The sequence below is a fragment of the Typopeltis vanoorti genome, chromosome 9 (genome assembly GCF_054136105.1).
Source record: "Typopeltis vanoorti isolate ZY-2024b chromosome 9, IOZ_Tvanoo_1.0, whole genome shotgun sequence".
In the NCBI taxonomy this organism is placed as follows: domain Eukaryota; kingdom Metazoa; phylum Arthropoda; class Arachnida; order Uropygi; family Thelyphonidae; genus Typopeltis; species Typopeltis vanoorti.
Window position 1 is genome coordinate 57,207,557 of NC_143557.1, and position 24,896 is coordinate 57,232,452.

At 36.4% G+C, this 24,896-nt stretch overlaps 1 protein-coding gene across 1 annotated transcript in view; it reads right to left on the bottom strand.

Moving 5' to 3' along the window:
* Positions 1 to 24,896, bottom strand: part of LOC150103066 (uncharacterized) — a 223,228-nt gene that overhangs the window by 116,888 nt on the left and 81,444 nt on the right. The window contains exon 7 of the mRNA XM_090397785.1: positions 16,841 to 16,962. Coding sequence (XP_090253911.1) covers positions 16,841 to 16,962 — 122 coding nt within the window. The remainder of the gene's footprint in view (positions 1 to 16,840; positions 16,963 to 24,896) is intronic.

A 24,896-nucleotide genomic window follows, 5' to 3' on the forward strand; every position in this document is an offset into this window, starting at 1 on the left:
TTTACCGCAAACCTACCAATACAGGACGTTATTTACATTTCACTTCCTCACACCACATTTCTCAGAAACTTAGTATTGTGCACATGTTGAAGAACCGTGCCTCTCTCCTTACAACAGATCAACAAGACTTCCAGGAAGAACTATCCCTGATATCCACCAACCTTACCATGAATGGATTTCCTCGAAGACTCGTCCACAAGATACTTTTCTCTGAACCCCGACAAAGACAACAAGATGATGTACGTTATATTTCTACCATCGTCATTCCATACTTAGGAACAGTTTCCAATAAGATTGCTAGACTCCTTAGACCACATAAAATAAGAGTGGCCTTTAAACCCACAGAAACGATTAGACAATTCTTAAGATCCCCAAAAGATAGCCATCCTTTCTCCAAATATGCTGGAGTTTATAACATACCATGCTCGTGCGGCTTGAATTACATCAGCCAAACTTCAAGGAGCCTTGAAATTAGGCAAAAAGAACATATAGGTGACGCCAATAATAACAGAGAAGAAAAATCGGGGTTAGCATTTCATTTCTCAAGAACAAACCATACCATAGAGTGGGATAGAAGCACAATTCCTTACATGGAGGAGGACTTCCGCTCCCAAATTTTTAAGGAGGCCATAACAGTTGCCCGCTGTACACAAAACCTTAACAGGACCGAAGGACTAATCTTGCCTGTGATCTGGAAGATCCTTATCAGATCCTTCAACTCGCCAGAACTGAATTATAGTGGCAACTATAGAAGGTTCCTAAATAACAACAAGTGAGATCATCCATGCTCTATGAATGTATTGTACGCGCTCTGTTCTTTGTTTAATATAATTGGAATCGGTTGATTTTAGGTTGTAACAGTTTTTTTACTTTTTAGTGCCTTACATCAGTTATGTACCCTGAAGATGCCAACAGACTTAGTTGGTGAAACTAGTTGGTATAACTTAGTTGTTTATTATATACACTTGATCAATATAATCCCAATAAAAGTTTTTCTGGAACCAATTATAATTTGGAATAAGTAAGAACTCAGTTTTGAGGTGCCATTTCTCCTCAAAGAAAACCCTCTGAAGCCTTTTCATTTTCCCAATAGAAGTAGATAGCACTCTAAGCCTGAACTTTTTGGAAATCCATAGGCAGCCAGCCTCTGCCTTTCACAATCAATGAAAGAGGTGACATTCCCTATCCTAATTATTAGTATTATTAAATAAATATCATGTGAGTTCTATCTTCAATTTTATGAGTTGTGAGGTTAAAAACAGTTTTCAGGTATGGTAAAACCTATCTGACTTGAAGCAAAGATCAACTAACTCTAGAACAGGCTGAAAAATAGCACAGAAAAGCTTCTTTTGCCAATGAAATTGAACCTATGAGGTCTTTCTTCTGTAGACCTAAGATAATGGAAGTTACACAAGGCTAAAAAGGCATCCCTGTTGTCATTCCTTATTTACTTAATAAATACAGTGGATTCCAGTTGATTGGTCCACCAAGTAATTGGGGTAGCCATTTTATTGGGACAAGCTGGTAGAACAAAAACAAAATGAAAATATAACATGAATTTGCTTGTTTATTTGGGACACAATGCCTTTTAAATGGGCAGACCAGTAACCTCTGCCACATGGAGCATTAGAAAAATTACGTAATCTTGATTCAAAAATTTAGTGCTGGTAACACTTGCAATACTGATAAAACAGAGCTATTTTATCATGTCATCACATCGGATGATTCCTTGTGTTATATAACACAATACACTGTTTGGATCAATGGAAGTCATAGATTGTATAACTGCACTATGCTGTTCAAATTTGCCAGGAAATTAGTTATTGGGAAAAGGGCCAGGATTTGATGCTTTAAGGGGATTAAGAGGAACATAAATACATAGATGATGTCTAATTTTTTTTTAAGAATTGGCATATGAGTTGGGACATGGAATTACAATGGGATCAAGAAAAATTTTACTGGTTCTTGATAACTGCTATAGAGGTTATCGCAAAAGCTAATCATTTACAAGCAATACAATTTATGATAGTTGGAGAGAAACAAGTAACAAGACCATTCAAAACTGTTTTGCTTAATGTGGTTTCAAGCATTCAATCATGGATATGCCAGATATGGCCAATAGTGAAAATAATGCTCCATTAGATGTGAACCACATCAGAAAATATGAAGCATTTACATCCATTGATGTTCACTTTCAATACTTTAATAAAAATGAATATTTTGAGGAGAAAATTGAAGCAAAATATCAGAGAACATTAGAAGAAAAAGTAAGTGATGAGGATCACACTCCCAAAACTGAACAAGTGACTACCCATGATGCTAGAAAATTTATTACTGGCTTACGACTATTTCATACAGGAAGGAAATATTATATCTGCACTAAATACTTGTGCTGATTTAATTCATCATCACGAACCATGAGCACACTGCCTGTTGGTGTCCAATGCCTCTTTCACTATCTTCTTCCACCTTTCTTTGTCAAGTGCACAGTGTCGCAGTTTCTGCAACCCCCATTTCACACCAATCCTTTATGTCGTCTATCCATTCTCTGCATGGTCTACTTCTGTTTAGACCATCCATAATACCAAGCACGAATGTCTTTATCTTCTGATCTTCGCACATTCTGCAGATGTGTCCAGAGGAGAATTCAATGATCTTCCTTAATCTTCCGATTGAGCTCTTCATTTGTGATTTTCTGTACTCATCCTATTCTTAGAATCTTCTTGTAACAAGTTCTTTCAAATGTCAAAATTCTTTTTCTTGATTCCTTATTTATTACCCATGTTTCAGATCCATACAATACACCACTAAAGATGCATGTTTCTAGTATAGCCTAGTGGCTATGCGCTTCACAACCATATGCCTGGGGAAGGAGTGTCCTAGGTTAAACTCCTCACATCGATGATGTGAGGAGTTTAAGGATCTTTCTCAGCTATAGCCAAGTTAGCTGGTCTTGGGCATGGACAGCAGGGTTTTATCCACCAGTTTATCTGGGGTTTTTCATCCCACAAGCAGGCAAATTGGCTCTGTGAACACACAGGCTACAGTCATAGGATAGAGTACTTAATCCCTCATTAAAAGGGCTCAACCAGTCCTAAGGGGCAGTTGAGGAATGGGGGGAACCCCACACGAATAAATAAATAAATTTCATTTGTAGGCTGATAGCTTTATTTTTCCAGATGTTATCTGTGGCCTTCCGATTTGTTCTTCCCTTTACAATCCTAATCTTTATTTCTTTTTACAGTCCAAGTGATATGTCACTTTACTGCCCAAATATGTGAATCATTCTACATTATCTATATCATTTCCAGCCACTTCTATCTTTTGTTTCATGTTCTCACCAAATACCATTGTCTTTGTTTTTTCCAAGTTCATAACAAGTCCAAATCTCTTCCCTTCCTCATTTAACAGTTCCGATGTTTTTTGTAGTTCTCTTTCGTCTTCTTCAATAATAACAATGTCACCTGCAAATCTCATATTGTTAATTCTCATCCCATGTACTGATATTCCTTTTGCATCTTCTTCCATTTTATTCATTGCTCTTTCAAAATGTGCGATGAAAATGCTTGGTGATATTGGGTCCCCCTGTCTAGTACCTCTGCTTGTTCTAAACCATTTCCCCAAATCCTCACCTATTCTAACTAGGCCATTGCATTCTTATAAAGATCTTTTAATATGGCTATTAATTTTCTGTCAATTCCATAGAATTCTAGCATTGCTAATGTCACTTTCTGGTTGATGCTGTCAAATGTCTTCTGAAAATCAACAACGCAAGTATATATGTTTTTGTTTTTTCTCCTAGTTTTCTCTGTTATAAACCACATTGTCAAAATCTGTTTAATTGTACTTCTATCTTTCCTAAATCCTGCTTGCACGTCTGCAAGATATGCTTCACTGGTTTAATTGCAGTCTATAACAAAATTAATAAAAAAAAAAAAAAAAAAAAAAAAACTGAGGCTAACCTCAATCGATTCCTACGTCATTAATTGCTAAAAACTGCATGCATGTTTAATTTTACTTTAATTAAAGTCAATTGTTTAAGTTTATCTGTAAGTGATTAATTATGCTATGCAATAAATGAAAAACTTTTCTAAAGTTGTATTTTGTCTTCCGTACATGAAACACTTCTTAAACTCTTGATTTGTAACTTTGTTTAATTGGGGCAGCTGCTTAATTGGGACAAATTATGCTATTTCCAATGTAGTCCAATTAATCAGAATCCACTGTATTACCTAGCATGAAAATGCCTCGTGAATAGATCAAACTGATCAACCGAATAACTAATTCTAGTGAATGAATAATGACTAAAAGTTGTTCACTGAATGTTATGTAACATGACTCAAAAATGATGAAGATTCATTGTCAAAAGCTCAATAATAATTCAAAGTTATCAACTTAAATCATTTTTCTAAAATCTCACACTGATTTATAAAAAAAGAGATGAAACAAATATTGAGAGAAGGGAGTAAATGTTATCCTAGTACTTTTGTCACTTGGGCAAATAGAGTTTAACAGATTTAATAGCCAACAACAAGGGCAATTCCCATTTTAAAAGTAAAATGGCAATTATTAATTTAATTATGACCTAAAAAAAATCAAATGTATGTTATGTGTGAACATATACATTTGATTTGTTTAAAGTAATTAGGCTCAATACATTAGTTCTAATTTAATATATCAGGTTCTCCCTCTGCTTCAGCCAAGTAATTCACCTACATAAGCTTAACTAACGCTATGATAGGAAATTAGATCTGCTAACTTATCTTCATGCATATGTTCTACCTGAATAAATCTCTAGGTGAAAGCCAAATAACCTGTTTCAAAACATGGCATGTGTCTTACTGACTGCAGAGTGGTAGTACTTCAGAAGGATATCAGTCTGTGAAATTAAGAATTTTATATAGGCACTATGATAATAATGTTCTGGATCTATCTGGGGTGAGTCTACAATGTAGACCTATTTCAGGTAGATCCAGAGGATATAGCTAGTCTTTAGGAGAGTGGATAAGGGATGCTAATTTTTTGTATGAGTGGCTGTGCCCACTATTTGTGGGAACAGCCATTCACTCCCCTCCCCAAAGTCTACCATCTGACTATGCTATGTTATAGATGGCTGTGCCCTCTATCTGTTTGCCTTTCCAAATGAAATAGCCACAGTTTGTGGTGAACTGAAATTGGACTGAGATATTGGGAAGAAATTCTGCTTGGATTAGAACAAAGGAATCTTTAAAGTAAGTCATCAACTGACCATTAAGTAAGTGCCTCAATATAATACTAGTCAATAAAATCCTTTTCTCTGAACCACCACAAAGAGAACAAGAAGAGATTCAATATATAAAAACGATAGCAATTCCGTATGTAAGTGGCATCTCCAACAAGCTCGCCAATCTCCTCAAACAACACAAAATAAGAGTAGCATTTCAACCTATAGATACTATTCGTAAACTACTAAGATCTCCAAAAGACAACCATCCTTTCTACAAATATGCTGGAGTCTATAATATTCCATGCTCATGTGGCTCTAATTACATCGGACAGACTTCGAGAAGCCTCAAAATCAGGCAAAAGGAGCATATTGACTATGTCAAAAACAACAGACAGGACATTTCTGGGCTATCGTCTCATTTCTCCACAACTAACCATGTCATCGAGTGGGACAAAAGCTGTTCCCCCTACTTAGAGGAAGATTACCATTCAAGAATGTTCAAAGAAGCAGCCACAGTCGCCAGTTCTACTGTGAACCTTAACAGAAATCAAGGCCTAATACTGCCAGAGATATGGAAAACCCTAATCAGAGCCTTAAAAATGGAAGAAATGAACTTTAATACAAACTACAGAAGGTTCCTCAGCAACAGCTAGCTGATCTTGTACACGCGATACGTGTTTCACTCACGTTCGATACTATTTCATTTGTAATTATTCTAGTCAGTTTTTATTCTTGTCAGTTTTGCAGTTATGCATAATTGTGAGAGTGTTTAAACCTATATGTTAGTGCCCTGAAGAAGCCAACAGATAAGTGTGGCGAAACTAGTTGGTCCAGTTAATTAATTAAAATATTGATCAACACTTGATCGGTTAACCAAATATTATTATTTACTATTTATATTTATAGAGGTAAATACATTGAGGCACATAAAAAAAATTTTGACCAGGATTTTTATGATGTATATCATAAAAATCCTGGTCAACAGGACAAAATTAATCTGCTCTAATGATAATGCACTCACTACACAACTAAACTAATATGCATAATAGTGCTGCTGAAGGCTACAATCCCCACCTGATCAAAAAAATATTAACACATACCCAAACCGTCCCCTTCCTCCCTCCAAAGACAAACTACAATAAATCCATCACCATTCCATATATCCATGACACTTATGAAAGGACAGCTAATATCCTTAAGAAATACAATCTTGTGACTACCTTCAAACCACACAAGAAATTAGCACCTTTGAATCTACTTGGGAGTCTACCCTGCTGCTACAACCTTTCTTACTTTGGCTAAACAGGCAGAACAGCCAACATCAGTATCTTAGAGCACTGACACTATATCCAATTCCACCACTACAGCTACTCACTTAGCACTACTTAAGCAGACCATGGCTTATGTATCTACCACAGGATCCACTGGAAAAAAAGGCCATTACTCAAGTGTAAATATGAGACATTTTTCTGGAACCTGCTTCAGTCCTCACACACACTACTTCAATCTCAACAAATATGGTTCATCAAACCAACTCTCATCTGGAAAATTCTCATCCACAGCCAATCAGCCAAGAGCACACAACCAAGCTCAACAGGTGATACTATTTAGGATACTGTACCCCTCTATACTTTTGTCTTTTCTCAGTCTCACTTACTGATGTAGTGCTAGAATGCATGCATCTGTACTCGTGTATGGCTCCCCAATGACACCAATATTGGAAATATCAGAATTGATAATTACTCATTCAGTCTTCTATTTTGTCATTTCCTAAAACAAACACTATAAAGTCTAAACTTGGTATCAAGAAAATTTCATTATCAAGACCAGGCTTGATATTGTGAAGGGACCAAGCTACTTGCACAGAAATGGATAACAACAACAGAATATCATGGCCTATATTCCATAGAATCTGCAGGAAGGAAGGAAGGAAAAGATTCTGCAATGAAGGATCAACAGCGATAAGCAAGTTGATCCTAACACTGATTCAAATCAGTTTTTCTGATTTAAAAAAAAAATGATTTGGTATTAAAGCTAACTTCTTTCTTAGCAGAAACTTGTATCTAGTTTTCTTCTGTTTCCCTTCTGTCCATTACTGCTTGCAAGATGATGACTATTTTTACCCATCAAGTTCTCCACTATACTTTATACTTAACTTACTCAAAAACTCTTTTTTTCACAAGTTTGCCATAATACAGAGAAACAAATGAGTATTCTTATTAGATTTCATTTGAGAAATTCAGTGTAACTTGCATAATACCTATGTGCTTCTCCTGAAATTTGTTAATGCATTCTTCAGGAATTCTATCTAAGATCACATGAACAACTGACTTTATAGGGTCTACATGTGTTACTAAGGAGACACAAATAAAATCATTGAACCAATAAAAAATTATAAAATGTTTATCCAGATATATCTCCAGTAAACTAATTGCAACAATTTAAATATATGGTACACAGCAAATGAGAATTATTAAAACCATTACATGTATTTTTTATTGAGATAGGTATAATACCATTATACCTATCTCAATAAAATCATTATACCTCAATTGTATCTCATTATACCTTGCTTGAGGTTCAAGCAAGGTATAATGGGAATTTCAAGCAAGCATACATGTCCATATCCATATTATTTATTCCCATACTACAAAAGATCCCAGATTCATTAATAAATGAGTTACATCTATTATAGATTTTCTAAAGTGATTGAGAGTAGATTATTTTTTACTATCCAAGATTGATGGACATTTACTAACCCTCACTACCATCAATTCTCAAAATAAGCAAGAACATGACTGCAAACAATCATAAAAATAATGTATGTTATACCATCATTACAGTACAATGATAGGATTCATTATCACAATAAGTGAACCTAGAGCTGTTTTTGACACACACACACACACACAAACACTTGTAGAATTTAATTCTGCTATTAAAATGCTCCAAGTGAAATGACTTAACAAATTTTAATAGTGATCAAGTATTAAGTGACAAAAGAATTAATATCGTTTTGAATTGTTTTGCTAATAAAAACAAAATTATACTAAAAAAAAAATTCATCAACTAGTCTTGAATCTAGGATTGGTTCAACAATAAAAATCGCACTATCACAACATACATATAATAACAAATAAACATCACATCATACTGGCATTCTCTTAACTGTTTCTTTATAATATGGTTTGAAGTTGTTCAGAGTTGAACTTTTTACTGTTGATATTTCTGTTGTTTCTGCAAGAACCATTGCAATGTTTGTCACAAATGTATGTTACTCAAAGAATGCTACTGAGCATTAATATTATTGAAAATCAAATGATCATATCAAAAACTACGACCTATTTATATTCATTTTTATAATTTATTACCTAGACCCTATTTATGTATCATTTGTGTACAGACAGAAAAACAAAATGAATATAACAGATACAGACAATAAAATAATATCTAAAAGAGTGTGCATCATCATGGCCTAAGGTGCCAAAGCAGAACGAACTCCAATATAAACTATGCTAGATGCAAAATGAATTTCCTGATATAAACCTTAATCACTATAAAGATGATCACAAAATTTCTCCATTCGCAGTATTTAACAATGATCAAAAATATTATATGGACTAAGCTATTACTATATTTGAGAGAAAAGAAAGAGAGAGAGAGCAAAATAAGGAAAACAAGTAGAGTATTTACTCCTTATAATAAACTCTTAGCCCATATTAGATCAGTTACAATGTATCTATTAGATCAATCTATGTATCTACCTAACAGAATCATTTGCAGTTGTCATACCCCTCACAAACAGCTGACCTGATTTAGTGCAATGTAGTACGTGTTTAATGTATTTGTTGTCAAGAGTGAATGGTTTGTAGTATAAAAGTAAGAATGGTGAAAATATCTGTTGGAAATGTTTCATAAGGAAGTATAAGAAATGCAAGTCATGAAAGAATGAAGTGACTGATAATAAAGATACATACATACATCTTCAAGGCCCACTCTTCCTAATTGGGTTGTGGGGGCAAATGCTGCAAGAGGAACTTCCAATGATCACGATCCTCTGCCACCAAGCTCAGGTGTTCTGGAGGGATTCCCAAACATGTCCACCCAAGGTTTTGGATATAGTCTATCCAGCTAGTCCTTGGCCTTCCACGTGGCCTCCCACCCTCTGGCTTGGCAAAGAGGGCCTGCTGAGGGAGCCTCTCTTGTGGCATTCTGACCAGGTGCCTGTACCAGCATAACTGTGCTCTCTCAAGTTTTGTCAGCCCCGCAATCCCTCGAAGGAACTGCATTTGAGCCGTTTGGATTCGTGTCCGCATTCTTTCGGTCATTACCCAACTCTCATGACCATAGGTGAGGATGGGGACATAGGCTGTATTAAAGACAGCCAGCATTGCCTTCTGGCTTAACTCCCGCTTCAATACTACCGAACGGCCAAGCTCCCGCAATCTTGAACTTGCTAAGCCAATTCGAGTATCTAGCTCTATGTCCCATTTTACATCATTCGTGAATATGGACCCGAGGTACAGGGTGTTCGGGATAAATTTGACATATTTATAATTAATTATATTTTTCCGTAAGTTACATGTATTAACACACACTTCTCTTCATTTAAAAGTTTGGACCCTTCTTCATTCATATACAAGATGTCAGAAAGGATGGATAGCTGGAACCCACCTGAATCATGGAAGAGAATAACTTGTATCATGATGATTCGTGCCCGCCATCAAAATAAGGATATTACGACTGCTGCCCAATGCTCCTTGAATACAGTAAAAACAATCAGGCATGAACTAGAGACTTGCAATGGTGACTACGAGGATGTAGCAAGAAGAAAGATCCCAGCAGACGATCTGATTGCGTTCGTACAGCAGAATTCCTCGCAAATCTGCAGGAACAGGTGTTGAAGAACCCTGGCATTGGAATTCGGGCTTTGTTCGTGGAGTTGCTAACTGTAGTCAAGCCCTGGATAACAAGGGTAGCCAATGGTAGGCAGTATGTATGGCAGCAGGATTCGGCCCCTTGCCACACCTCTGGGAAAAGTCAAAAATGGTTGTCTGAAAATTTCTACGACTTCACCAGTCCAAATGTTTGGCCTCCAAACTCCACAGACCTTAACCTCATGGATTATTTTGTATGGGGCGCAGTTGAAAAAGACACCAATCGCACTTCCAGTAATACAAAAGCCCAGTTAATGGATAAAATTAAAACAGTTTTTGCGGCCCTTCCCAGGGAGACTGTAGCATCAGCTTGTTCGAGGTTCCGAAGCAGAATTGAAGCTGTGATCGATGCTAATGGTGGTTATTTTGAGTAAATCTTGTTGATAGTATTGTAATTAACTCTGCCTGTAATGTTTTTTGTCAATTCATTAAATTTAATAGATACAAAGAAGATTTTCTTTTTCCTTACGAAACTGTCAAATTTATCCCGAACACCCTGTATTTAAACTTCTCCACCTGTCTCATTGGGACTCCACTTACATTTAGAGTGCACTGGGATGGTTGTCTTGAGACCACAAATGTTTCAGTTTTGGCCACACCGATCTTCATTCTGGCGTCTGCACAAACAGCTACAAACCTATCCAGGGGCCGCTGGAGGTCATCTGTGGAAGAGCTAAGCAGAACTAGTCATCTGCAAAAAGCAGACGTCCAATGCTACATTTTCCAATTCTGACACACTCACTGCCTCAGCTGTGCCTATCGATCCAGTCCATAAATATTATGAAAAGGAGGGGTGACAGAACACACCCTTGGCGGAGGCCAACGGAGACTGTGAAAGGTTCAAAACTCTGGGCATTCATACAGGGACATGATGGCAGCTAATAGTTGACCATCCACTCCATACTCCTGTACTACTTGCCAAAGCTTATCCCGAGGAACCCTGTCATATGCCTTCTCCAAGTCCACAAAACATGTGTAGACATTCTTGGCATATTCCCAAGATTTCTCAAAGACTTGCCTTAAAGTGAAGATTTCGTCAGTTGTGCTTCTACCAGGACGAAAGCCACATTGTTCTTCCTGGAACTTTGACTCAACTACGCTCCTGCACCATCTTTCCAAGCACTTAGCATACACTTTCCCAGGCAGGCTGAGCAGAGAGATGCCACGATAGTTACTGCAATCCTTCTGGTCTCCCTTCTTAAAGACTGGTATTATTATGCCTGTCTGCCATTGCTTTGGTGCTCGCCCAGATATCCAAGCACCCTGACACACTCCAGTCAGCCAGAGAACACCGTCTCGATTTAAGGCTTTTAGCATTTCGGACCGAATTTCATCATCGCCAGCAGCCTTACCCGATTTTAGCGATTTTATTGCTAAATGGACCTCTTCTGCTGTGAGACTAGTCATTGCCCTGATCTGCACCTCTTGGATGTCCCCAACTGCTGGGCTACCCGGGTTAAGAAGGCTCTCAAAGTATTCCCTCCATCTATGAAGGATATCCTTCTCGGTTGTTAAAAGTGCACTATCAGAGGCCTTAATTGCCCTTGCTGTGCACGATTTCCTCTCTCAAAGGTGGCGGATAGTCTGCCAGAATACTTTGTTCACATCTGCATAGGATGAATCTAATCTTTCTCCAAAGGATTCCCAAGCCTTCTGCTTTGCTGTCTTTACTGCCTTAGCAGCAGCTTTTCGTGCCTCAGCATACCGTAGACGCATCTCAGGTGACCTGACTCTAAGTCATGTTAGGTAAGACTCCTTTTTTGCCTGGACAGTTTTTTGGACTTCTTGATTCCACCAAGGTGTCCTTTTCTCACTGCCCGTTGCCACGCCGAGCCGCTTTCTGCCACACCATGAGAGTGCAGAGTCAGTGACAGCTGTTCTGAACAGCTTCCATTCCTCCTCAACATCTGCAGTATGCTTGGGAATCTCTTTAAACCTGGAGGAAACGTCATCTGCAAAATTCTTCCTCACAGCCTCATTTTCTAATGTCTCCCATTTCACGCGGTATAGCTGCTTAGGCCTACCAGCATTGATGGTAGCATCTGGTTTCTGAAGCCGTAGAGTGCACACAACAAGGTGGTGGTCAGTTGACAATTCTGCCCCTCTTCTCACACGAAGTCCAACACTGAGGAAAATAGGTCTGCTGAGACTATAAAGAAGTCAATCAGAGACCTTTGTTCTAGTGTATCCCTGTACCAGGTATACTTATGGACTTCTCCGTGCTGGAAGAAGGTATTCATTATTGACAAGCTGTTAGTACAGCAGAAGTCCAATAATTTCAACCCATTCGTGTTAAGGTCAGGTGCATCGTTCCTCGCAACAACACCCCTCCATGTCTGGTCATCTGTTCCAACATGTGCATTGAAGTCGCCCATTAGCAGGACTGATTCCATGTCTGCCACCCTGTCAAAAGCAGCATCCACTTCCTCTAGGAAGGCAGAGTATTCTGACTCCAGATTAGGTGCATAGGCTTGCACCACAGCCAAATCATGGTTTTTAATCTGAAGTCTTAACACACATACCCATCCCCCCCAATGGGATCCACTCAGCAGACATTGTCGGGCTCACACCAGACTAGTAGAGCTTCCACCCCTTATCCAGGTCAACAGTTCCAGAGCCTCTCGTTGAAGAAAGCCCGACTAAGTCTAGCCGGTAGCACTTGGCTTCCTCGACCAGTTCCAACTCCTTCCCTGTCAGAGAGATGTTCCAGTTGCCTAAAGCCATAGTCTGGTGCCGTTGTCGTTGCCATTTCCGTCCTTTTGCAGAACCATTTCTTTGCTGTCCCTAAACACCTCCCCAAACGGGCAGCGGGCCCATTGATGAAGTTTCCTCTAGCAGAGTGCTGAGGAGTGGTGTCTAAGGGAGACTGTAACATATTTTTCGAACGGGTCCCTCTGCCTAAAACCCGAACGCGTCCCTTGGTAACCCGCGTGACGGACGATGCGCTATGAACATTTTTTGATGGCCTGATCATGTTACAGTGTTTGATAATGTCCTGTTAGCACAAGACAAAATGACATAGAAAAATAGGAAAGATTCCCCCCCGAATACTCTAATAGCATTCGGGGGAAGGAGCAAGAAGAGAAGAAAGAAAGAATCAAGGGAGGAAGAGGAGGGACCAGTCTACAGATAATATAACAGATGTATATTACATGAAGTAAGGCATGGTCCAGCATCAGGTACCTCGGGTTTGCCACACCCGTACTCACTAAAGTGAGCCCCTGAGGATTGATAATAAAGATATAAGGTACAATTGTCAAAGTGTTGTGGAGAATGTAGTGGAAGCAGTTATAAGACACAAAGTACGAATGAGAGTTTGAAGGTCAAAGATCTCATGTCTTTGGGTTCTCAATGATCTCAATAAACACAAAAGAGATATTCAATTACTTAATTACACCTATTCAATGACACTGAAAGAGCAGCAACAGTCTGTAATATTCTTCAAAAATCAGGTAAAAGGAGAAGGGAAGTATTTCACCATTCAAAAAATAGTACTGTAGATGAAGAACAAGAGCAAACATTCTGAAGTGTTCATCTTATCTGTAAAAAAAATAAAGATATGTACTTTAGCAAAATCTGGAATGTGTTTCTAAATAGTATTTCAAACAGTACATTCCTTTAAGACCTCATATATATATATATATATATATATATATATACACACACACACACACAGCTACTCACTGATGAAGCCTCAAAAAAGGCTGAAACCGGTCTGGGTAGTGACCTCCCTCAATAATGTAATAACAGCATACATTTCCTAGGAAATGTGTTTTTTTTTACATTATGGAAAATACCTAAGAATAGCGATCTGAACTTTCCCCACCTTTGCAACGAGTCGTCCGGTATTGTACTACGTACTAGGGTCACTTGCATTAGCTCACGCTAAGTGTTCGCCGATACTTTATAGGAAACTCTCTGATTCCAATCTTTGAGTTTCTTATTCGGTTTTAAAACTATGTGGGATTTAATATCCCCTTAATTTAAGTATATATATATATATAAAACTGAACTAACTAAAGAGTAATTTATTTGGCTCTTAGAAACATTTCACCATAACATGAAGTACCTTGACACTAGTGGGGTGGCATTAGGATGGCATTTTGTTTATTTTTGACTGTATAATTAAGTAGTGTTGTTTAGTCAACTATTATTAAGTCATACTTTTCAAAATCTTTTTTCATTTTGGCACCTATACATACGAGAAAACTAGTGATCAAGACATCAATTGCACTAAATCTCGCATGTTGACTGATATCAACATGCGAGATTTAGTGCAATGTAGTGTGTGTGTGTTTAATGTATTTGTTGCCAAGAGTGAATGGCTTGTGGTATAAGAGTGAGAATGGTGAAAATATTTGTCAGAAATATTTCATAAGCAAGTATAAGAAATGCGAGCCGCGAAAGAATGAAGTGACTGATAATAAGGATATAAGGCAGAATTGTCAAAGTGTTGTGGAGAATGTAGTAGAAGCAGTGATAAGGCACAAAGCACAAATGAGAGTAGGAAGTAGTTGAAAGTAATAATAATATGGATGATGAGATGATAGCATGGAAAGAAATTGCATGCTTACGTGGACTCCTTCACAGGATAAAACATGAGCTTGAGCAACTGGAGCAACGATTAGCGTGTGGTACAAAAGGACGGAGAATGGAAAAAAAAAAAAAAAGTGGGTGGGAAAAGCATAAAAGAGTGCAAGAAACTGGGAGAAAAGAGATAGTATCATATGGGGATTCAATGATACGAGATATATACTTAATAAGAAAGCGATGAAAGCATGTTTTCCAGGTGCAAAGATAAAGGATGTTAGTGACTAAGTGTGAAGAAGAATGAACTGAATGAGGTAATTGTTTTGGCTGGCACAAATGATTTGAAAGGTGAGAAATATGCAATTAGAGAAGAAATGAACGAGTTGTTAGTTGAAGCAAAAATGAAGAGTAAGAAAGTAAAGACCATGACTCTGTTGCATCGGTATGACAGGACAGAAATGAGAAGTGCCATGACAGCCAATGAGAAGATTGTGCAGGAGAAATGGTATGTAGTTTATTGATATAAGGAGAGAATTTGATGGCCAAAAGGACTTATATCTTATATGTGCCCGATGGACTACATTTAAATGGAGTAAGAGTTAGATGTTTGAGAAAGTGTTGATTAGTGAAAGTGTGGTAGTGCAAAACCAGGAGGAACTAGAGATATTAGGGAGGATGAAATCAAGCACATGTCTGGCTATCCCTGTGATAAATGAGCATGTATACAGTAATAATTATGCAATGCCATGGGATTTCACAGGTGTCCAATTTAAATGGGTTGCTAATGACATTACAGAAGGTAACCATGGATTCAAAGGGATGTTGAAATGCATGTACATGAACAAGAAGTATCAGGAATAAGGATGAGGAGTTTTTGGCATTGGTAAGCTCCACTTGGCTGAAAATTATAGGCATCAGTGAGACCCAGTTGACTGAAAATTATATAGTTACAGGGATAGAACGTAAAGGGTATCGTATTCTCAGGGAGGATAGAAGGAACAGGAATGGAGGTGGGATATTGCTGATGATAGCTGCAGAATTACAACCAATAAAATTAGAAGTTAAAGAAGATTTTAGGTCTGAGGGAAATAGTGGCTCCAAGAGTGAAGTAGCAAACTACAGACCAATCAATATATCAGGAGCAGTTGTTAAAATATTGAAAAAAGCTGGTCAAAGGCAAAATCCAACAGTGGGTAGATAGGGATGCGATACTCTATCGTGGGCAGTATGGCTTTGTAAAGAAAGGTCCCATCATAGTAACTTATTACTCACATTTTATAATAAAGTGATAGCAGAATTGGATAAAGGTAATGGCTACACCATGAAACTGCTCAACTTTGCCAAGGCATTTGACAGAATATCACATGGAAAACCATTACAAGCAAATGTGAATGGACATGAGGCTAGTACATGGACAGAGAAGGAGGGAGGGAATGACTGATGGACAGACACCAAAGAGTAGTTAGTATATGATGGAGTGGCATTAAGAAAATGATAGTGACTAGTGGAGTACCTCAGGGTTCGGTACTAGGGTCACTATTCTTTAATTTGGTCCGTTTGTCTAACTTATAGGATGAAAAACATGAGTTTCCAGGAAGAAATACCCTACAACCTCTGTATGAGACCAGCTAATACTGACCTCCATATGAAAAGCCCTTATAAAAGTTCTTTGTGTCCAAAATAGGATTCAAATCCAAGTCTTTCCACACAAAAGACATCATTGTGAGTGAAGTGAGGCTCAAAAATATACAAAATAATATTTTTTAAAATGTAGAACATGGTGAAAATAATTTTCAATATGGTATGTCCTCAAATATGGTCTTATTCCCAATTTCTTTTAGTAATTATTATATATTATAGGAATATCATATTTCTATATCTATCATTCCTATAATATATAGGAATATACAGAGTAATTACTTAATACCGAAGTTAAGAACTCAGTTTACATAGCCTAAAGAAAGATTTCTAGCTTGACAAGCTAGTTAATTTAGCTGGAGAAAAATTCTGGCTTATAGACAATGCTTGAAAGTTCTTTTATTTAATCTAGTTCAAATTAATATAGTTATGAACTGTTTGTTACACACTTTTTTTTTTTTCAACAGTTCTTAATAAATTAATATATCAAAATATTCCTGTAAGTAGTAATTCAGCAGCCATAACTTACGTCTGACAAGAAAGTGCCATAGAAAAAATAGGAAGGCAGGAAAGAAGACCTGCTGGTCGCCACCAATTCACTTGATGGTACCATTGACTGCTGGCCAGCTTTGGAAGAGCTTCACCTACTGTCTATAAAAAAATTTCTCATCATAACAATGATCTTTTGAATTGAAAGTGTTATGCATATGGTATTATAATTTAAAATCCAGATTAAATAACTGGACTATCCTTTATTTTACTTTGCTAATTAGGTGCAAATGAGAAAACTAAATCTCTAGCAGTTGAAGCATAGGGGAAAAAAATTACCTAGTAATGAATATTCATATGGTGCAATTTCAGGAAATATACATGAAGGCAAATTGCTCTAAGAATAGAAATAGAGGGAATAAACAAAGAGATGAAGAAAATTCAGAAAAGGATATGAGTTTATGTGAGAAAATATGCATCACAAGCAAGGTCATTCAAATGAGACTGAAAATGGATCATTTAAAGGCATGTAACTGTGTTTACCCACATGCCTTCCAAATTGAAAGGCACACAGTTATTTGAATTTTTTTCTACTATGAAGTGGATTTTTGGATGATGGTGGTTTAAATACACTAAAATATATCTAATGTGTCTGGGAATATGCAACTGAATAATGAACACATCATCCACATCATCACATTCTTCAAAGATTTAGACCTATTATGGCCTATTCAAGCTTCAGAAGCCATTCAGTTAGCCTTTTCAATGGATGAGCCATCTTTTTTTCTGATGGTTTATAATGAAGAACTTGAATAATCTTTCCATTTGCATTCTTTTAACATGTTCCACCCAAATGTATTTATGTTTCTTTATTTTCTCTATTATTGGTTCCTGGTTGAAATCTCTCATTATTTCTTCATTTCTTTTATCAAAGAGGGTATATTTTCTTGCTTTTCTCAAGAATTTCATTTGGTCTGCTATTAATCTTTGCTTTTCATATGTTTTACTGCCCAAATTTCACTTCCATATAGTAGTATTGGTAAAGCTACGGTATTATAAACTTTTATGCAAGTCTGTTTTTGGCAAACTGGCCCCATGAACACATGCTGCTACAGTCAAAAATACCCCCCCTCCCTCAGCGGCAGGGGTTGCACTAACAAAGTCATATCTATGTAATTCTTGTAGGAAAGCTTATAAGTTGGTTATACATGCTTACTAAATAACTTAAGGAATTCACAAAGGGTTGTAGTTTATTGGTTTCAATATTTTTTGGATTTTTTTTTGGGGGGGGGGTAGTCATTGGCTGAGAAAGTGTTGAGGATGTGATTTAGTTCAGTGGTTAGGGCACTGTCATTTGAACAATTAGTTTAACTCTGTTGTATAGTGTCTTAATAACTCCATATTGTTGTGAAGGGGGGTGTTGGTGGATGTATCTGCCTGTATGGGTGGGTTTTCTATAAACTGAGAAAAACCAGTTTTTCTGGCGACTAGTGTGTCTAGGAACGCGGAAGGCTATTGTTCTCCTCTTTTTCCAGGGTGAACTTGATTCTAGGATGTTGGTTGTTTAAGTGTGTTAAGAAGGAGAGGAGTGTGTCAGAGCCATGTAGCCAAATAGCGAACACATCATCAACGTAACGAAGCCATATGGTGGGTTTTTGTGGGACAAAGTTTAAGGCTTTCTCTTCAAAAGTCTTCATAAAGAAGTTGGTCAAGGGAGGGAGAATGGTGAACCCATGACTGTCCCCGCTAGGGGCACCTTCAGGACTTTTAGGAAAAACAATAGCTTCCTCGCTTATTCCTCATTTACTGTGTGTAATGCCTGCATGCACGTATCTTAAGTTCCTGTGAAGATGGCAACGTGACGTTGTCAAAATACTGGAAATATTTATTAAAGTTCAATTTAATTTATATTCTATTGTACGTTGTGAATTCTTTAAGTTATTTAGTAAACATCATATCTATGTAACACGCAGACTCTTGCAATGGAAGTAGGCAAAACGCACAGAGGAAGAAGAAGAAGATGCAAGTCTGTTTTTGGTGGTTTTAGCACAGAATGTATTACACCTATTATGTTCAAGTATTTTGTCATTTTCATATTAATATCGTTTTCATCTTTATAAGAAATTATGCATCCTAAATATGTAAAAGAATTAACTTGTTGATAAAATTTTGTTATATATTATTATTTTACTTCAGGTAAAATGAGAAGTTTTTGATTTTTCTATTAAAATTATCACCAAAAAATCTTTCGATGTTTCTTTTAGATTGAGAATAGCTTTCTGAAGATTACCCACAGAATCTGTAATTATGACCTAGTCATCAGCAAAAAACCAGCTTATTTAAATTCATGTTAGAGAATGGTTTAATACCTTGGGTTTTTTCTATTCCATTTTATTATTACTTCATTTAAACAAATATTAAACAGAGTTACATCCCTATCTAAATCCATGGTTTATTTCTCTCCAAGAAAGCAATAGCATGAAACTGGAATGGGCCACTTGGTCTAAAATCCATGATAGGAAGAGAATGCCATTTGGTATCTGTCTTTCTTGTAATATGTTAAATAAAATGTTTCTTTTTACTTTATCAACTGCTTTTTCAAAATAAATAAATGTGGTTTGAGTGCTTGGTTCTGCAAGTGTTCTTTGCAGAAATTGCTAAAGTGGATGGGAAGGGGATCAATGCTATTCCATCCATTTCTTTGTATGCTTCTATTGCAATGTTTTTTTTTTCTTTTTTCCTCCTGCCTATTTACATAATTTTTGTCTTTTAATTGCTGACTTTCCTTCATAAATGTCTTTCATATAGATGCTAAACAACAGTGGAGATAGTGTGCACCCTTGTTTTACACTTGATATTACATCAAAAGCATCTTCTGGTAGTTTATGTGATTCAAACTGCCAACTCACAACTTAAATGTAAACTACCATATAATATCCAATATATATATAAAAATATAATATATAATAATAAATACATATATATAACTGTAATGTTTAGACAACTTTTCTCTTGGCATCTTGTTATGCTTTTCACTATCTACAAAATATAAATACAAATCCATAATATACTCCCATGATTTCTCACTAGGAGGTGCTTAAAGTTTAAGGCTGGATAACTGGGAGACATCTACACAGCCTTTTGGGGAATGCAGAGAACCAGCCATGGCTTTTGACCAGATGTCCAATCCTCACCTTGCAGTGTACTCGGTATCTAACTGGATACTGAACAAATGAGAATGGAAAAAAGACCCAAAGGTGCAGGGTGGATTGATACAGTAAAAAGCACCCTAGAAGACAGAAATATAAGATCTGATAATATTGAAATGTTGACAGATGACAAGATAATCAGGAGGCAAATTGTTGATAGGAAGTTAGTAATGATGTAACTTTTCATGTAATACTATCATAAGATTCTGTATACCCTCCCCCCACCGAGGGTATATGTCAAGAATTTGATTATGATGATTTCTCAACTAAGGTGAAAATTAGATCCTGATAACAGCTATTCTGCCAGATTCCAATTTGTTCTTCAAAGTTTCTCTTACACAAGTATGTCTGCATAAATCTCACCCGAAACACTCAGTAAGGAAATTCCTCTAAATACTCACAATCAGTTTTATTTCCTTTTTCACAGATGGATACCATGCATGCTCTATTCCAGTCATCCGCAATTCAAACTTCTGACTATGTTTTCATAATTATGCCTAGTGCAGCACTACTGTAAACCCTTTATACATCCATATTTAACATTTCTGGTCAAATATCACCTACTCCAGTTGCCTTTCAACATTAAATTTTTTATGGCCTGATATAACTCAAATATATTGATATGCACTCCTATATTCCTCTTTAATGTCTTCTGCCCTCTTCTTGTCATTTACCTCATTTAACAGTCTAACAGCCTAACTACTCTAGACATAAAAACTGAAAATAAAGAGATTTTGTAAGTCACCTTTATCATCTCTTTGATGATCCATTTCCAAGCTTTTTAAATGACCTCCAGAATATTCAGCTATATTCTTGATATATGATAATATATGATATAATCTTCATCAATTTCCTGATATGTACTTTCAAGGAATGTGCCAAATATAATGACAATGCTACATGATTAAGTTTCCATTATTACTAATGTACAGTCAACAATCTCTCTCCAAATTATTCTATCATTTATCAGTACTCCAACATTACTGGATGTTATATTTCTCTCTTCTAGGGCACTTTCAACCACATCAGTCCACTAGATCTTGATCCTCCTCTGGTCTTGTTCCTACCATCTTGGCATCGGACACCTGTTTTGCTAACCTGTCCTTTCCCATTCTCAAAGTGCCATAACATATCAGATTAACTCTGCTCACGGATTCTTGAAAGCTAACAATATCAAATTAATCCCTAAATCTTTGTTTTTAATATGATTTTGACATGATGGCATCCGTTTTACTTCCTTAATTTTTTGCAGAACTCTCACATCTATGGTCTCCAATATCTGATCAATTGTTTTATTTTTGTAACCCAATTCTCAGATCCAGAGGGTTTGATTTAAACTCCAGACCTCTGGAGTTTGAATCAAATCTTATTCAACACTACCTTATAAGTATACACTGCAGTTTAGTGTTTGGCTAATTTCTCTCTCATTCCATATAAATTTATTCACCTCTAACTTCTCCACCATACCAACTTTGCTAATTCTATTTGTTATTTCCATATTAATTTGCTAACTTCACTAAAAATTGTGCCTAAATAACTGAAATATTTTACTTGTCCTATAGGTTTTCCATTGAGAATGCAACTGAAATTTCTATGTTCCTGCCTATTTGCACTGCCAACTGGTCTTTATATTGTTAATTTTCATGCCAAATTTGTTTACAGCTGTTATTTAGTTAAGCTAAAGAATCCTGATGGCCGGATTTATTTAGTAGTACAACATCATTTTGCATCGATCAAAGAGCTAAATTTGACATCTCCAATTCTGATATCATTAATGCTACTTTCTTCATGTGATCCATATAGATAGAATGAGTAACAGTGGAGATAACGTGCACTCTTGTCTAGATTTGCTGATTTTACTTCAAACCACCTTCCTAAACTTCCTTCAATTCTAACTGCTTTCACCTAGACTACATTATACTAGCATTTTGAAGGGAGTTCTCTTGGTACCTTGTCATCTACTTTTTCCAGATCTACAAAACTTAAATAAATATCCATGTTATATTCCCTTGATTTCTCAACTATCTGTATCTGTTTTGAAGTGTAAATCTGACCAACAACTTCTTTTTGGCTTAAACTCAGTTTCTCTTTCACAATTTTTCTTAGGCTCTTCTTAAGCATACTTTCATAAATCTTACTGGAACGCTTAGTATTCATCTGTAATTTTCACAGTGTTTTATTTCCCTTTTTATAGATGGAGACTATGAGAGTTCTAATCCAATCATCTAAAATTCAACTTGACCAGGCTTTCTGAATTATGCAGTTCAGCTAAACTTGTACACCTCCATATCTGAGCATTCTGATTAAATATCATCTTTTGATATGTACTCCTAACTGCACATTTATCTTGAATATTTTCTACCACATAGTTCTATAACTACTTGTTTTTTTATTGTCTTTCCAAATAATTACTCCAGATATCCAGAACATCTTTAGTTTCATTTTATGTCACCTTTATCATCTGATTCCTTTTTATAGTACTATTTTCTCCATTTTTAAGCTATTTAATAGTGTCCAGAACATTTTGCCACCTTCCTGATATTTATTTTTTATATTCTTACCAGTCTTCCCATGACTTTTGTTTAGCCACTTGTACATAGCTATCTTACATTTTTCTGTGCACTGTCTTAGAGCACTTAGACTTGGTTGTATGCGACTACCCCAAATTTGGGAGGCATACATCAGCAGACCTTCAGCCCAAGCCACAAACACCTACTTAGCCCACTAGAGGGCACCATCAGGACTTCTAGGAGAACGATAGCTTCATATCTTCATTCTCAGTTACTGTGTTGTAGTGCCTGCGTGCACGTGCCTTTTTGTAAGTTCCTTTTGAAAATGGCAACGTGACGTTGCCGAAATATCGGAAATATTTATTAAAGTATAATTTAATTTATATTCGAATCTGCGTTGTTCAATTCCCTAAGTGATTTAGAAATGCATAACCAATATAAGCCTGTCTACGAGAAGCACTTAGACCATCTGCCAACTTACCTACCTACTTCTGATATGCTTTCTTCTTTTCCAGAAGAGCCTCTTAAGCTTCTTGTATCCACTGTGGAGTTCCAATTTTTTCTATCCTTGCAGACAACTTCAACACACATCTTTCTAGCTGAATCAATCAGTTTTCTTCAGTTTATCAATGAGACTCAATGCTTTTGTTCTTATTTTCAAGCCATTTCATTTTTAGTAGAATATCTGTATGGCTGAATTTATATTTCCTGTAAATGATGCTCAACTTTATTCTTTTTAAAACTTTCTTAGATAATGTTCCTTTCAATGTGATATTTAATTTTATTCTACTTAAAACGAAGTGATGGTCACTTCCAGTTTCCAAATCCTCTGTATACTTTTTTTATCCCAAACCAGCATGAAGATATCGCAGTCAACAACATAATAATAAGGCTTTTCTTATTTCTTCTGTCTTTTCTCTGTGTGAATCTGTTAGCATTAATAATGACTAGTATATGTCCTGAACATAATTCCAGCAAGTACTTGTCATTATTACCATCTCTGCCTTCAAATTTTCCCAAAATGTGTCTGAGATTCAATTCTTACTTTGCTGTAATCTATAAGGACCAGCTTTTCCTTTATATCAACTTCCTTCTCTAATGATTTGCAAAACTCCCCTGCTTCTTCCTTAAAAGAAGCTTCTGCAGAACCACACACACATACACAAATATACTTCATTGTCCAATTCTCCATTTTGAAGTTTAAATCTATCTGAAATTGCCTTTTAATCAATTAGTTTATCTTCAAGTTTACTGAATGCTATCACTACTCCTTCCTTTCTTTGATCATCACTGCTCAAATATAACACCTCATATTTACTGTTTAGAAGGATCTCACCTGTTTTAGTCTTCTTTGTCTCAGCAACATCAATTATGTAAACTCTGTACTTCTCAGGTTCTGCTGGTTCGAACTATTTTTCCACTGATGGCATTACGTTGATTAAGTTGATGTGCCTATCTTACATTTAGTTTGTTCGAGTAATACAATTCTGACTGTCTGCCTTGGTTCTATAATGAAAATAGCAGAAAGCCTCGTCTAACTAGGTGGTGCCCAGATGGCATGAAATTTCATCATGTTTGTTTGTTTGTATTTTAGCTAACAGAATACAATTTGGTCAGCAAAGTCCCAGACTGGTAGCCCATTCTCATTCCTTAAGTTTACAGTGGATACCTATTAATGAAGCACACCACATGACAATGAGGATTAAACATCAGGTCTGAAGTGCTAGTTGGTTCTCCACGTTCATTAAACATTATGTGGAGATCTCCAGTTATCTAAGCTTTGACTCATAAACAACCATCATCATCAAATTACTGACATATACCCCAGGTGGAGTTTACAGGACCATATGATAGTACTATATGAAAAGTTACATCATTACTAACTTCTTATCAACAATTTTCCTCCAGATTAGCCTATTACTTGTCAACATTCCAATATTATCAGATCTTGTATTTCTGTCTTCTAGGGTGTTTTTTACTGTATCAATCTACCTACATCTTGGTCTTCTTCTGGGTCTTTTTCCTACCATCCTGGCAAAGAACACTTGTTTAGCTAATCTTTCCTCTCCCATTCTGTTTAAGTGGCCATATCATCTGAGATTAGCTGTGCTAACACATTCCTGAATGCTAATAATGTCAAGTTGTTTCCTAACATCCTCGTTTTTTTTTTTTTAATATGATACTACCATTGATGCCATCTGTTCAGTTCCCTAATCTTTCTCAGGCCTCTCACATCTATGGTCTCCAGTCTTTGATCAAGAGTTATTTCTATCTCAGCTATCAGATCCATAAGTTAAAATGGTTTCAACAATGTCTTGTATACAGCTAGTCAACTACATTTATTCAGTTGATTTTCTACCATACCAGCTTTGCTAAT